At 49.6% G+C, this 14,137-nt stretch overlaps 5 protein-coding genes across 5 annotated transcripts; 2 read left to right on the top strand and 3 right to left on the bottom strand.

Moving 5' to 3' along the window:
* Positions 1 to 614: 614 nt before the first annotated feature.
* On the bottom strand, positions 615 to 2,106 carry BDR25DRAFT_214040 (ribose-phosphate pyrophosphokinase II; the record flags this gene model as incomplete). The annotated part of the gene is made up of 3 exons (XM_033684774.1): positions 615 to 671; positions 742 to 1,065; positions 1,123 to 2,106. 3 exons carry the CDS (start codon positions 2,104 to 2,106, stop codon positions 615 to 617), a joined length of 1,365 nt encoding a protein of 454 aa, XP_033552366.1.
* A 710-nt stretch (positions 2,107 to 2,816) lies between these two features.
* On the bottom strand, positions 2,817 to 4,540 carry BDR25DRAFT_103436 (uncharacterized protein). Its single transcript, XM_033683478.1, has 3 exons — positions 4,325 to 4,540; positions 3,659 to 4,253; positions 2,817 to 3,607 (listed from the first exon to the last, which is right to left on the bottom strand). The coding sequence occupies exons 1-3, from the start codon at positions 4,387 to 4,389 to the stop codon at positions 2,852 to 2,854; spliced, it is 1,416 nt and encodes a 471-aa protein (XP_033552365.1). The 5' UTR covers positions 4,390 to 4,540; the 3' UTR covers positions 2,817 to 2,851.
* Positions 4,541 to 5,347: 807 nt separating this feature from the next.
* BDR25DRAFT_103422 (HET-domain-containing protein) lies at positions 5,348 to 8,159 on the top strand. Its single transcript, XM_033683477.1, has 3 exons — positions 5,348 to 5,959; positions 6,010 to 6,145; positions 6,191 to 8,159. The coding sequence occupies exons 1-3, from the start codon at positions 5,402 to 5,404 to the stop codon at positions 7,864 to 7,866; spliced, it is 2,370 nt and encodes a 789-aa protein (XP_033552364.1). The 5' UTR covers positions 5,348 to 5,401; the 3' UTR covers positions 7,867 to 8,159.
* Positions 8,160 to 9,436: 1,277 nt separating this feature from the next.
* On the bottom strand, positions 9,437 to 9,877 carry BDR25DRAFT_310880 (uncharacterized protein; the record flags this gene model as incomplete). The annotated part of the gene is made up of 1 exon (XM_033691190.1): positions 9,437 to 9,877. The coding sequence occupies one exon, from the start codon at positions 9,875 to 9,877 to the stop codon at positions 9,437 to 9,439; it is 441 nt and encodes a 146-aa protein (XP_033552363.1).
* A 1,240-nt stretch (positions 9,878 to 11,117) lies between these two features.
* Positions 11,118 to 14,076, top strand: BDR25DRAFT_350871 (uncharacterized protein; the record flags this gene model as incomplete). The annotated part of the gene is made up of 18 exons (XM_033694774.1): positions 11,118 to 11,210; positions 11,267 to 11,419; positions 11,490 to 11,639; positions 11,692 to 11,822; positions 11,856 to 11,959; positions 12,043 to 12,135; positions 12,202 to 12,269; positions 12,303 to 12,366; positions 12,399 to 12,491; positions 12,527 to 12,725; positions 12,764 to 12,813; positions 12,895 to 12,921; positions 12,958 to 13,043; positions 13,107 to 13,162; positions 13,216 to 13,226; positions 13,303 to 13,384; positions 13,844 to 13,944; positions 13,982 to 14,076. 18 exons carry the CDS (start codon positions 11,118 to 11,120, stop codon positions 14,074 to 14,076), a joined length of 1,656 nt encoding a protein of 551 aa, XP_033552362.1.
* Positions 14,077 to 14,137: the final 61 nt, after the last annotated feature.

The raw sequence follows: 14,137 nt of genomic DNA, 5'->3' as shown, positions 1-14,137 counted from the left end.
AAGAACACTGAAAGCTAGGTGACAGATGTTGAGTTTGGTTAGGATAAGTTTCCAATTATTGTTTTGCAACTATCTATATTCTGATTTGCCTTCATTATTAGGTAGTTAGATCAAAACTAACAGTAATCAAATCTTGCTAGATGTGGACAACTACTTCCAAAACATGCGTGACAGCTGAGCTAGTATTGCAAACATCAATTTCGCCCATTCCTTCGCATATAGTTTAGGAGGGACACGACATGACAAACAAATCTGAACAGCATGGATGGTCATAACAAACCGTAACTGTTTGGGCTGCAATGGAACGACAATAAATGCCCTTTCATGCACAACAGATCCTCACTTTGACATGATGGAAAGGAACTGGCCATCTAAAGATTTCATGCTTTCACACGCACACATGACAGATGTTTTCTGAGATTCACAACGCCAAACCTACCCGTAAAGAGAGGGCACATTCTGGCCCAGACACACACACACACATATCGTCGCCTTGATTTTCTACGTTTTGAAAAGAAGATGCACTAGTCTACCCCAAACGTTTCGGTGCCTCAACTCGACTCGAACTCGACTTGAACTCGGCTCGACCCGGGTGAGAACACATGCATAAAAGATTAGTTGTAGTCGAATAGGACGCTGATACTCTCTCCGTGGTGGACTCTTCTGATGGCCTAGAACGAGGGTTAGAACTCAAGGTTTAGAGTGAGGAGAAGAGAAAGGAGGAAAGGGGAGTGAGTATACCTCGGCGAACACATTCCCAACCTCCAGCACCTCCAACTTCGGGCACCTTTTCAAATGATCAGCTTGATCGACACTATTCGTCACAACCACCTTATCCAGGGCGCTCGCATTTATCCGATCAATAGCATCTCCACTCAGAATACCATGCGTCACCAGCGCATACACTTTGGTCGCGCGCTCTTTCTTCAGCAGCTTCGCAGCACGAGTGATGGTATTCGAGGTATCTGCCAGATCATCGATCAAGATGGCGGTTCGATCCGCGACATTGCCAACAAGCATCATAGTAGCATTCTGCCGATCAGAGATCTGCGTTGGGCGACGCTCCTATTACATGGATATTAGCTGGGGCATGCACCCCATGTTGACTGGTCATCTACAAACCTTGTGGATCAGCGCGAAAGGCATTCCGAGGGCGTCGGCAATTGCTGTGGCCCTCTTCGCTCCTCCGGCATCCGGACTCACGATGACCGCTTGCTGGTAGTTGGGGATGCTGTATTGGATGTACTTCCGGAGCAGGTGGCGGCCATAGAGGTTGTCGACGGGGATATCGAAGAAACCCTGGTATTGCGGGTCATGCAGATCCATAGTGATCACGTGGTCGGTTCCAGCACAAGTCAGGAGGTCTGCGACGAGAGTGCCAGCTTGGGCGACCCATTGCTTGTAGCCAGGCTGAGGCTGGAACTGGGGGGGCTTGGTGGTAGCTTTGGTTGTTCCGTTGACACCATTGACACCGTTAACTCCAGCTGGGTTCGAGGTCGGCGTAGTGTATCCGTTCCTGTCCGACTTGGTTGAGTCGAGGGTATCGCTACGACGAGGCCGGGTCCCATCAGGGTTGCTCTGCTTGGCCGGGCTGTTGGGAGTCGAGGCCCCGTTGCGTCGGTCGTCGGTCCGCAGACGATTGAGCTGGTTGTGAAGGCTGTCAGCGCCAACAGAGCTCAGGCCCATACTCTCCTGCTGGCCGGGATAGGGCGTCTGCGGGCGGCTGTCGAAGGTGTAGGTGCCGGCACGACTGAGCTGGCCACCTGGGCCCTTCGCCAGCGGGGCGCCAGCCTTGTTGTACGGGATATCGCTCTGGCGCGAGTACGGGAAGAGCGGAAGCACGGCGGTGATGCGCTTGGCTGAGGCTGTGCGGCACGCAGAGACGGTGATCAGAAGCTCCATCAGGTGGTCGTTGACTTTTCCGCCACCGGACTGGATGATAAAGACATCTTTGCCACGCACCGACTCCTGGACCTCGACTCGCGTCTCGCCAACGGCAAACTTGCTCAGCAGGCGCTTCGCCGGCGGAATGCCGAGGTGGTTGCAGATGGTCTCGGTGAGCTGCGGGTGGGAACTCCCTCCAAGCACGACGATATTGCGCACCATTTTGGCGGTTGCAGGTGCTGTGGCGGACGCACTCGAAGCTGCGGGTGCGGAATGCAGAGGACTGCAGGCGGGTTGTGGTGGCCGTTAAGCACACGGGGCCGTGGGCAGAGGCGTGGTGTCGCAGTTTTCACGTAGGTGGTGGCATGGTGGATGAATGATTGTGAGTCTGCGTCGGCGTGAAGTTTTCAACCAAGGCTCGTCTCGGCCTTCTTTCTTTTTTTTGCCGAGCCACGCGCAAATTAAGTTAAGCCACAAGCACGAAATACATGCATAATAACCGCCCTTGGTCATACGTAAGGCTCGCAGGCTTACTGCCTTGAGCATCTCGACTCCCTTCGTATCTGCCATCGAAGTCATGCAGCGCGATATGCACTGCGGTTGGCTGCTAATATTGGTGATCCATCGAGAGGGCGCTGTGAAAGCGCTGCTTGCTATCCTGCCGACGGCCAAGTCACGTGTCCTCAGCATCCGATCGCGGAAGCAGAGTGGAATGACATAGGCCCACATCAATGGATGGTTGCGCTAACACCTCAGGTCATCAAGCATCTGCTGGGGCTTGGGTATTGCTTCAAATGATTGCCATAATTATGTACAGAGACTTATACAGATACATGTCATTCCAGTTGCAAGCCTCCGACACATAACCGCCCAAGGTATCTCTGCCGAACGCCGTGAAGTTAGCCTGCAGGTTCCTCCGACCCGCGAGTCTCTATACTCATTCAATCGTAATCAAACATAGGAGATATTAGTTACTCAGTCGAGCTCTCATCTTTCGGTCTCTCGCACTTCTGCCTCCTCCCGTTCCAACCGGGGCTCCGATGCCGGTTCCATCGTGGCTACTGCGGCTTGGACTCAGTGGCCTGAGCACTCTTCGATCCACTGAAGCAACGCTCGAGGCTCTCGAAGGAGCCAGATGTGCCTTTCGTGGCGAAGCAAGACTGGGATAATGGTGGACGCTGCCGTCTAGCGATGGTCGCGCCGAAGTCGCCCTTGACGCTACCGGGGATAGTGGTCGAGGGCCGAGCGCAGAGGGTCTGTCTCCAAGCTCCAAGTCGACATTCCCGAAATCTTGGGCGGTTATCTGTGCATGAAGGAGTCCATTCTCGCTGTGCTGGCTATCATCCGAAATGGGTGCCGTAGCTTTGGGGTCTTTCGCAGCGCAAATAGATCCAATTAGGCTCATCGAATGGCTATCTTTACTACTTTGGTTGCTTCCATGGCTGTGAGGTTGTTTCTCTGCGCTGCCGCCGCCGCTTCCATGGCCACTGCGGCCGCGTTGCGTCCGCCTGCCGCCAGCAGTTCTGGATGAATGGTAGGTTGGAGGTGGTGGATGGTGTTCATCAAACGCACCCAAATTGAAGATTTTGCGTAGGAGGGTCCATGTGAAGGGTAAATTTGCCACAATGATCGCTGTCGAGGATTCACGGGCGTACCAGAAGATCCATGTTGGCTCATACGGTTTCGCGAAGGAGTAGTACTTGTTCAACACGGATGCTAGGATCTAGAACAAAGGTCAATGTGACAATGGACACGTTTATTAGATTTTACTTACAACGAAGACGCCTAAGCTGAAGATGCAGCAAAGGATTAGCTTTCGCTTAAGGGGGAGCAGACTGCGGATAAACATGGGAAGTGCGATGCAGAGCATGATAAGGTCGGACGAGATGTTGAAAACTGCGTTTGTGATGCGGTGGTCGATTAGGGCGTTGCATTGGGAACTCCCAGTCGGGACTGCCCAATACTGCCAGAAAGGTCTACACCAAGCAGCAAAGTACAAGATCTCCATGACCACGAATCCAAGAGCGACATAGGCGGAGAGCAGCTTGATGGCGACATTCTCTTTAGACGCAACCATTCTTGTAAGCCTATGATACAATATCAACAGGCAAGCTTTACAAGCCCAGATGACCGCAATCTGCATCTGCTCGACCACAATTACAATCTTGCTTCCATATTCACGGGCGGATATTTCCTCGGATGTGAGTGTGCTGACGTCGAATCCTGGAGGGAGCAGATTTGACTGCGATTTAGCTTCGATGTTGGCCATCACGATCAAGACTGTGTAACAACCCGTGACGAAAATGCCCATGATCCAGTCATCATATTGCAGGCGCATTAGTGATCCAAAGAGGAGACTTCTTGAGATGCTGCGGATACTTGTTAGTTCCGGTCCCGTTGTGTACGAACGTTGTCTGTACGACTGGGCTGTCTAACGTACAGTCTGATAAAGACAACAGACACGGCGAAGGTATACCAGATCCATGATTCGACGGCAAACTGCATGTTCGACTACGGCGAAGACACAGGAGTGCGGGCTACCACTTATAGCCTTATCGGTAAGGTATATTAGAGATTGTTGGCTGCTTGTTCAGGAGGTACATGTTGCGGGATATATTGCATCGTTATCGCACCATGGATGCACCCAGAGGTGCCGGATGGGTTGGTGATAGGAAACAGAGAAGGCACGAAGGAGGAGGATAAGAATGAGGGAAGAAGGAGAAGAGATGGAAGGCACAAGGGAGAAGGCAAGAGCGAAAAAGGCATCGCAGGGCTCCAGTTCCATTGGATTCGCGACTTAGTCCCCACTAGTCCGCTGCAGGGCTTATCTGAAGCATCAGAATCATCATAGCGGCATCGCAAACCCGCGTGGGGAGCTGAAGGGTCTCGCTATTCACTGACCTTTTATCGGACCAATGGAGACAAGTGAGCGCAGTTAGAGGCTTGCAGAATCCACGGACGTGGGACTTGGATCGCCAACCAGGTGCTTTTGACATCCGCCGCCGCTTCCCTTGGTCGCTTTGGGCCGAAATGTGGAGGTGCACAGTCCAAACTCTGATGAGACGAGTGCTTTGTGGGATCGAGGTCGCGTGGTGAGCCTCGGGCATTTAAAGCCCTCTTGGTACCCCCTAGCTTTCGAGTAATGGCGAGTGTAACAGGGCGTCCGCCGGTGAGGCTTCTGCTGTTCACATGGCTGTTTCTTCAAGGCAAAGTGGAGCGGTCAAGAAATGTGCTGGCGGTGAACAATGCTTCATGCATGGCGTTGGTGAGGAATGAGGGCCGCCCTGTCGTAGCCCAACTTTCCCGTGTCCAAAACGCCTGCCTAGGTGGAGGTGGAGGTACCGCAGTCGGAGTCTCCACTCCCGATCACGTGGAACTCCTACTCCCAATCGGCCTGTCGCTCCCTATCAGAGGATTCATCAGGCATCAGCTGAGGGCCACCACCAGCCTCCACAAGCCCATTCACACAACCATTCGTTCAATGCCTTTCAAGTGAACACCTGCTCATAGCGCTCAGATGGCCCTTGCTCCGGCAAAGCTCAGCCCCACCAGGGCCGAAAATATCAATCAACTGTGCTATCTCTGCAAGTCCATCAAGTTCCAGCTTCACTTCAAGGACGACTGTGCGAAGAAATTGTGTCCAATAAATCTGTGGTATTCACTCATTGTCCCTGAACCCATCACCGTTCATTCCGATGTCTTCCCCCATCATATCGATTTCTCCACCCTCCGTACATCTGCCGAAAGTGGGTGCCATCTATGTACCTTGTTCCTCTCAAGTTTGGCTCGCGAATCCTCACAGCCAAAACCTCATTTCAATGCCAGCCGTTTCCCGGGCTCCCAAATATCCCTTGTCTATGGAGCTACAATGACTGGTAAATCGGAGCTACTCCATGTGATATATCAAGATAAGAGCGCAGAGCTCGATATTGTTAGCATCCCTTTAACTCTCGCAGCCACCAAAGACCTGTTTACTCTTTTCGTAGCCGTCTCACACACTTCTCGGAAGTTTCCTTCTGCGCCCAGCCCACCAATCTTGGCTGGTTATCCTCTTTTGGAATACCAGCCGAACGATGTAAGATATGCCCTCCCTAAGAGCTCTCTTGTCTAACTAAGACTTTGCAGGAGTTCGAGATACTTCACGTTTGGAATCGCTCCAAACCTCTCTGGTTAGCCCGTCATTGCACTGATGCGGACAAACCTATCGGGTGGATCAAACCAAAGCATCATAGGACCCTCAAGGATCACCCCTCTCTCAAGAGTGAGGACCCCTTTGCTTTTGTTGAAACTCGCTCATGTATAGAAGTCACCAGACAACCCCCAGTGTGGGAGTTTTGTAGGATTGCAAGGCGAGAGCGGGCCTATCTTGATGTGATCCCAGATTCCGAAGGGATAGTCTCTCAAATCCAAGCCTGGGTTGGCGTATGTGAAAGTTCTCATCGGCCATGTTATCGCGAAGCGGAACCCAAATTGCCCCCAAGGGTCATTGACGTTGGAGCTTTCGGCCAATTCAAGGAACCTGTTCTGATCGAGACCAACGGCGAGCGTGGGAAGTACCTCGCTCTGAGTTATCGCTGGGGCAAGGCTAACACTTTATGCACAACAACCAACAAACTCGCAAAACACCTATCTGCTATTCCTCTCTCGAGCATGCCCCAAACAATGCAGGATGCGGTTATAGTAACCCGGAAGCTCGGCCATCGCTATCTTTGGATTGACGCCTTATGCATCCTGCAAGACTCGAACGAGGACTGGGAATATCATGCATCCCAGATGCACATAATTTTCGCAAATGCGTGGCTCGTCGTTTCCGCCGATGCTGCCGGGAGTTGCTCCAGTGGATTTCTGACACCAAGGAACACTTTAGAGGTGGCAAGCTGCGAGCATCCATCTCTATTTCTTGACTCGTCGGCGCGACCAAAGAAGGTGATATGTCCTCGAATACCGCATGCCCAAGACGCGATCAACCAGAGTGTTCTCAGCACTCGCGGGTGGATATTACAAGAGCGACTTCTTGCGAGGCGGATTATCCATTGGACTCAATATGAGGTTTCCTGGGCATGCAACGAGCTTGAAGCGTCGGAAAGACAACCTGCTGGTATCATTTCCTCTGCAGACGACCGTGAGCCTAGAGTTGTTGCAGACTGGCGCGATCTTCGACACACTGTACAACTCGCTTCCCCAACTCGACGCCACGCCGGAGCGAGTTTTCGATGCCCAAAAAACTCATTTTACAAGCTCGCCCATCTCATCCCAGAAGTTAATGTTGATGCTTGCTGGTATCAGCTGGTGGAAGAGTACAGCAGACGAATTCTCACCAGGCCCGAAGATAAACTACCAGCCATTTCTGGACTTGTAAGGTCTTTCCGCAAACAACTCCCATACCGCACTCGATACGTGGCAGGGATGTGGTCTCATGACCTTCCCCAAGCGCTTCTTTGGCGACGAGACTTAACCAGCTCCACCCAGAATTTCATCCATTCTTCCGAAGAGTACATTGCTCCTTCTTTCTCATGGGCGTCATGCCCAGCACCTGTCAAATATATGCCCCGGTATTCGAGCCGAAACAGTCGATTTCCCACCCAAGTCCTTGGTTTTCACACCACTCTCCGTGGTACTGATGAGCTGGGTATGATATCGAGTGGCTGGTTGAAACTCCGCGGACCCACCGTTTCTTTCTCCACTTTGCATGCGGGATGCCCTCAGCCTCCACTTGTGTCCGATCATCAAACTGGCTTGTTCCTCGACAGTCCATCCTCAATAGCGCTGCCAAGTTCTGACATCCTCGTTCTCTCGGTACGTAACGGGCGCGGGAGGTCAGGTTCCAGTAGCCCTTCACCGTTCGGTCGTTATGCTTGTATTCTGCTCGCCCCTGTCGGAGAAAAACGGCAGTATAAGCGAGTGGGCTACTACGAGCCGGAGCCATATCTATATCAGAGTAGCATGAAGCGGTGGCACGTCACAGTTCTCACGATTGTGTAAGAGCGATCGTCTAGACGGGCCTTTATAATGTGTAGACGACCCCAGGATCTCCATTTCTTGTAGAAACAGGTCGCCGCTTTGCATTCAGTCTCCATTCGAACGCAATTTAAAGACTGTCCAGACGAGATCGACTAGAGGACTTTTAAACAGATACAAAAGCATCCGCGACTCGCCATTTCCTATAAGTGAAACTTCCGGACGACCATCTTTCATCTGCTTACTTTAATCTTGCGTAAGTTAGGGTTAAAGAGAGACTGCCGGATGAAGATATGCAATCCCTGGACCCCTCGTTCTCTGAAACCTTGCCTGCTTCTACCACTGGATATACAACCTACTGCTCGACGAGAAATCAGCAGAGGGTCAATAGGGTGTCAAGGCAGATCAAGAAAGATGAACATAAAAAGGGCAGTTCGCAACTTCTCAATAAGCCCGGTCATCTATGATTTGGACCCTTCTCTAGCAGCTCAAATGGAGATACTGCGTATGTTCCTTCCACTCATCCCAATCAACTGCCTCAACAAATTAATTTTATAAAGCCGGCTCCGATAAGGAAGGCACCGCGATCTCTAGCAATCGCAGCGCTAAATGATCTCTCTCATTGACCGCGAGTTTTGGCTTATTTATTGTCAATTTACAGTGCTGCAGCGTGTACGTGGAACGCCTGCACGATTTAAGGGCAAAGGCTCTCGTCAGATACGATGCGAAAATAAGGTCGACAAAGAGGGCGAATTATCTGTGTTGCATTGGAAAATATGTAGAAAAGCAGTCTATGTATGCAACCCTGCTAGGGGGTGGTTTGTTTTTGGAGGGGGAAGGGTGGAGGGAATAGAAAAGCAAGAATTATTGTGGCGGATTTATGGTTTTCTTGTCCTTTTCTTTTTCTATTTCCTTTTTTTAGAGGGGGAGTAGTGACCTGTTGGGGTAGGTTAGGAGAATATACAAACTTGAGCATTTAAAGATCATTTGAGGTCGTTCTACCGCTATTTAGAGGGTAGCAGCCACGTGGTCAGTTATTTGAAGCCCAGGATGATGGACAGTTCCGCTATGCTCAAGAGGAGCGTCAAAGGTTTGTTAAGAAAGCAAAGCCCCCAAGCTAGGGAAGGCTATCGCACATTAGCAACACCGCACGCAACAGTTTGATCTACCGAGTTCTTTCTATTGCTATTAAGTCCTCATTTTCTAGCTTTAAAAGCCGATGTTGCACTAATATACAACTACATGATGGCGGTTAAATGGTCCTTCGTGTGCACACTTGCCCACTTTGGAATACGCACGTGAGGGTATAAGTGTTCCTTCCTCGCCTGTGATTCCCTCTCGCCCTTCATGCATTCAATCCCCACCACTAGCTCTCCTTCAGTTTCTTCATATCGCTCCCCTAGTGCCAGTCGACTAGACCTCCCTATAAACCACCACCCTCTTTTCCCTTCTCTAGATTCACCCAGTGAGAGGAATTTCCGAAGCTGCATGCTGAGAAATTTACCTCGCGTTGAGGTATCACCCAGCTCCTTCTATCAGATTAGATTAAATAAATAGAGAATCAACTCTATCCAAATAGAAATCCCATCCCCTCTCACGTCACAACCCCATCCCTCCCCACACCCTTCTTTCCTCCTTCTTGCCCAGGTGTAAACAACTCCGCACTCAGCACTAACACTGCTGGCACAACCGCCAGCGCATCAACCGTCCCGCTCCGCTTCCTCCCCACCGTCAAGCTCTTCATCATCGCCGCAGCCGGAGACTCACACGAACCCGGCCCCGCCTTTTCCGGGCTGGATGGCCGCCGCCGATGGAATGGCGATAGCGAGGAAAGCGTGTGCGCGCGGTGTCGAGATTTCGAGGCTGGGGTTGAGGAAGGGCGTTGAGGAATTGGTGGTAGCGGAATTCGGATTTCAGTGTAGAGAGGCTCTTCGTAGTGGATTGGTTCTGGAGCTGTGAGGAGTGAGGGGGAGGCGGATTCGGGGATTGTTTGGGATGGTGGGTGTTGGGATAGGGATGGTGTTTCTTGCGCCATGTGGGATGGATATGATATGGAGTTTGGTGGGTCGGGGGGTTTGAGAAGATGGACTTTGTTTGCTTGTTCGAAGGGTTGTGGTTTTGAGGGAAGAGGGAAGAAGTAAGCAGCGACCCCAAGTAAGGTCTCCGGCTTCCTTCAATGCTGCCAGCCGCAAAAGGACCTGGCTTTCTAACTGTTTCAGAAATGATGCTGCTAATGAATCTTATCGCAACAATACACCCTTCTCTTCAGGTGTCGTGATACTCTAGATCTTGAAACTACAAAGCCGACCAGGAATACAAAATTTATGGTCATTGATGGTCGCGCGCGCATCCCCCGGCAGATAAATACCCTTCCTCAAACGCGTGCCTAATTCCCTAATGTGTCCAGCTGATCATCATCAAAGCCTCATTTCTCACTCCGCCCAGGCTGGCTTATTGACTGCGCGTCCCAATGCGCCGCACATCATGTTTGCGGCTGACGTGTGAGCCGTGCTGACAGGCCGCCGGGTTTGAGGCGGTGAGGCGCAGCACTGCGAATGCGTCACCAGGTTGTACAGCACGAATATCTGTAAGGGGGAGTGCGAGAGTATGGAGGAAAGCAAAGGGAGGATGAGTCAGGGCTCGTTAGTTGGTGATGCGTGGGTCTCCGGATGATGGGCCGAGTGGGGATCGGTCACGTGCAGTTTCCAACATTTCTTGGCGTGTGGTAGGTGAGGTGGTTAGCGAGGCGGTGGTGTCTGGCAAGGGGTCTAGCGTGAATTTATGGTTCTGAAGAGATAGCTATAGGATCTTCAATGGGCTGGGAATATCCGTGCTAAGCTAATTAAAAGTGTTGCGGGATGATGAAGGGATATCGATGCTATGTTCTGTATAAGGGCACGGAGGGAGCTACATATGAATTGCCACTGACACTGCGATAATTCTTACTACGTCCTTTCTTTGCAACAGTATGATTAACTCCCAGTCATCTCTCTCATATCCCACTATAACCTACCCCACAACTCCCAAAGCTCTCACTCCGCAAAACAACGCCTATCTTCATACCCCCCATGCCCAAGCCTGCCCCAGGCCCGTCGCCATTATACCAGAAATACATCCTCCCTCCAAGAACCCCATCCAATCCTTCTCAAATCCGGCCCCAAGCTTCGTCTTCAAACCAACCAGCTCAGCTTCACACTTCTTGATTAGCTCTGGAATAGATATTCCCCGACCCTAAACAGTGAATCAAGCTCCCACACATTATTAGCAGCATAACCATGGCCCCCATAGGCGCTCCCACCAGCGTCATCATCGAAGTTAATTCTACCGACTTTCTTGAACTAGATCGAGAAGTCTGGACGCTAAGCCTTGTGGCGCAGAAGAGAGAGGGGTATTAAGAACTTTAAACTAGCCTAAGTGACTTCAGTGTCTGCATTTGATTGTGAGCTTCCCGATATTGATTTTAGATGTTGGAGTAAATGAAAGTGGCCATGTACGATTCGAGGCCGCTGAATTAAATTGTGTGGTTGAATTTGCTGATACAGACGGGCTGGAGTTCGGGGGGTGTCCTAGGAAGGCCGTATCCTGAAGGGGCGTAGAAGTGTGTCTACGGAATGATGCTGCGCTCGTCTAATACCGCAATAGTATAGATGCAAGTTGCGAAGCTCAGTTTTATGCTAGTGAAAGGTACGATTCAAGTTATTCAGCTATGGCCAATAAACCGCAGTAACCTCATGCTGCTTTCCAGTAGCTCAGCCTGTGTCAAGTTGAGGGGTTGCGGAATCCGAGTGCAGTGTCGAGTCGAGGACAATGCTTCTTGCTGACCTGCTCATGGGAAGCAAATATATGTAGCTCCAGGGAGAGCAAGTAAGGGAAGCCACCTATTTTCTAACCTCCTACAACTTTAGAGATTATGCCTTTTTCATTCTAAGATCGCGTGCGCCTCAGGCCTTGCGGCTTCTTAGTAGTGCGAAGGTAATCCAGTCTAGCTTTGATTGAGGGGGGGACAAAACAAGGGTCGCGAGAGTAGTAGAGCCTCGGAGCCATGCCAAAATCTACGTTAAAACCGAGACGAATAATGGAATTCAGGAAGTAGAAGTTGAGGACGAAATCAGGATATGTAGAAAGGGATTGGTTTAAGTTCAAGCGGATATATGTTAGCAATGCGCTAAGTGACTTATTGCCCTAATACCATAGTGTAAGGGGCTTCTGAAGTGATATACTGTTGGGCTAACAATACTATGCAAGCAGTTTTATGGCTTAAATCTTTTTGTGACGGTTTGTCAGATCGCTCAAGTTGCCTTAAACATACAAGCTGTACTATCTGATACATCAAATACCTCACAATCCTTCAAACCATAGATCAAGGAAGAGCCGCAAGCACTACAGTTCGGATGAAAACAATTGAACCCCCACTATCCAAAGTTTTTGTGTGAAGTAAACGTGTAATCGTCCAATCCTAGTGTGGCCATGTCGCCAGCCCATGGGCCATATCCTATTCACTGCTTCAACCCAGGTTCGATATTGGTGGCACGTTCCAATTGCCTGCTAATAAACAGTCAATGACATAATATTGTATCACTTACATGATAAGTGGTCAATGCACCACCTATTCGCCAATCTCTTTGAGTTTACGATAACTCTAGCTTCTTGTTTCTCCTTTAAATAAAGCGTCACGAACCAAAAGTGATCCTATTTGCCACAGGTTTCCTTCATACATCTTTCCGATATTTCGATGCCCCGGAAGTTCAGAAGAGTGAAGCCATCCTGTCCGAGCGTCTCTTTCACCTGCTGTCCCGGCTGGGCCCCAAGAATGATCTCTTTCCAATATGGTATTTCCTCTTCGCGCATGAAGCCGTGGTCGATGCAAGTCTCAGCCATCAACGGTCATGGCAGGTATCTTTGTGTGAAGATGATCTACGAGATTTCCAAGAAATAGACAGATGAAGGCAAATTGGCATTCAATACAACAAGGTGTCGCATATAATTATCCGCCTATATATATCCTTCTGCTGTGCTAGTTGGGAGGTTGACCTTTTGGCGACGCAACACAAGGGACAAGATCGCGCAAAATGAAGCCTAGTCAAAGAAACGCATATGAACGTTAGAGGTGATGAGATATGGAAGGAGAGGAACCATTAGATGAAAGGTTTGGGGTAAAATTTTGGCGTCTCACTGAGCCGTACAGTACACCTGCAGGCATGGTGTTTAATAAAACGTAGTACTGTTCCTACTGTTACTGATAGTAACAATCTCTTGGCAGTTAGAACGAAAGTGAATTGCCTTCCGTTACTGTACGGTTAATGAGGCTACAGTTACTGCAGTAACTGCCTATACTAATTAATTTCTTAGTGCTTTGTTAACGCGTTCGCGGAGGACGTTTTTACGTGTAGTAGTACAAGGGCTAAACGCGCACTAATACACCAGATTTCGTACTTTTTTAACTATCCTATCCATCGTCAGTACAGAGAAGTAACTCCTTGATTTACCTACTTCTCGCTTCCAATATCGCTTCTATTGTCACCATGAGTATGCTAAACTCCACGTAGCACTTGAAGCTTGTAGCAACAGTTTAACACTTTGCAAGCTCTTGTCACCTTAAGAAGTTAAGAGCTGCCTCTAGGAGCTCTTAGAGCTCTATATTTAAGGCTTTATCTACTAGTGTTTTTATTCTTACAAGTTTCCTAAGAACTCTCGCCTTAACAACACCCTAAATTTTAACATTGAGTGGGACAATATCTAGACTAGAGGTTGCCAGCAGAAACATGGGGGCCTTAGATATTGTGTGAAGAGCTTAATTGCAGCTATTGCCTTCCATAATCTTAGAGTTAAACAATCTCCGCGACTATATTAGCAAGATTGTAAATACTAGTTACTGCAGTAACTGCACTAAACAGTAACTTTACTATTAATTAACTTAGCAGTAACTATTACTGCCTGTAAGGCTGTTTTAATTTACTCTTTCTGTAAGAACAAAACCCTACTGCCTCCAGTAACGCCTCAGAAATACTACTGACAGTAACGGCTATGTTCTATTGAACACCATACCTGCAGGTGAGCTCATCCGCACCGCGAAAACAGCAACGCTAGACAATGACTACGACGGTTACATTCCAAGGAAAGAGAAGAAACGTGCGGAAAGAGAAGGAGACGCAGTATACTCGGTATCTTAATTCTACTTCGTGCAGGTATCTTGAAAATATGCCTTTAACTGGTAACAACGGTGCCAAAGTTTGAAAACGCAACGAAGGCAGATTCCTTTCAAGAGACCATTACACTTGATATATTATCCTACAAA

This window comes from Lindgomyces ingoldianus, assembly GCF_010093535.1.
Source record: "Lindgomyces ingoldianus strain ATCC 200398 unplaced genomic scaffold BDR25scaffold_5, whole genome shotgun sequence".
Taxonomy (NCBI): domain Eukaryota; kingdom Fungi; phylum Ascomycota; class Dothideomycetes; order Pleosporales; family Lindgomycetaceae; genus Lindgomyces; species Lindgomyces ingoldianus.
The sequence above is the reverse complement of the archived record's forward strand: the minus strand, read 5'-3'. Positions and strand labels throughout refer to the sequence as shown.

Excerpts from the sequence above, each read along its gene's own strand:
- BDR25DRAFT_103422 (XM_033683477.1), top strand. The coding sequence starts at position 5,402 with ATGGCCCTTGCTCCGGCAAAGCTCAGCCCCACCAGGGCCGAAAATATC. Across the intron at positions 5,960-6,009 it reads TGGAATACCAGCCGAACGAT|GAGTTCGAGATACTTCACGT; the intron begins GTAAGATATGCC and ends AAGACTTTGCAG. Across the intron at positions 6,146-6,190 it reads GGATCACCCCTCTCTCAAGA|TCACCAGACAACCCCCAGTG; the intron begins GTGAGGACCCCT and ends CATGTATAGAAG.
- BDR25DRAFT_103436 (XM_033683478.1), bottom strand. The coding sequence starts at position 4,389 with ATGCAGTTTGCCGTCGAATCATGGATCTGGTATACCTTCGCCGTGTCT. Across the intron at positions 4,254-4,324 it reads TCTGTTGTCTTTATCAGACT|CATCTCAAGAAGTCTCCTCT; the intron begins GTACGTTAGACA and ends AAGTATCCGCAG. Across the intron at positions 3,608-3,658 it reads TCAGCTTAGGCGTCTTCGTT|ATCCTAGCATCCGTGTTGAA; the intron begins GTAAGTAAAATC and ends CCTTTGTTCTAG.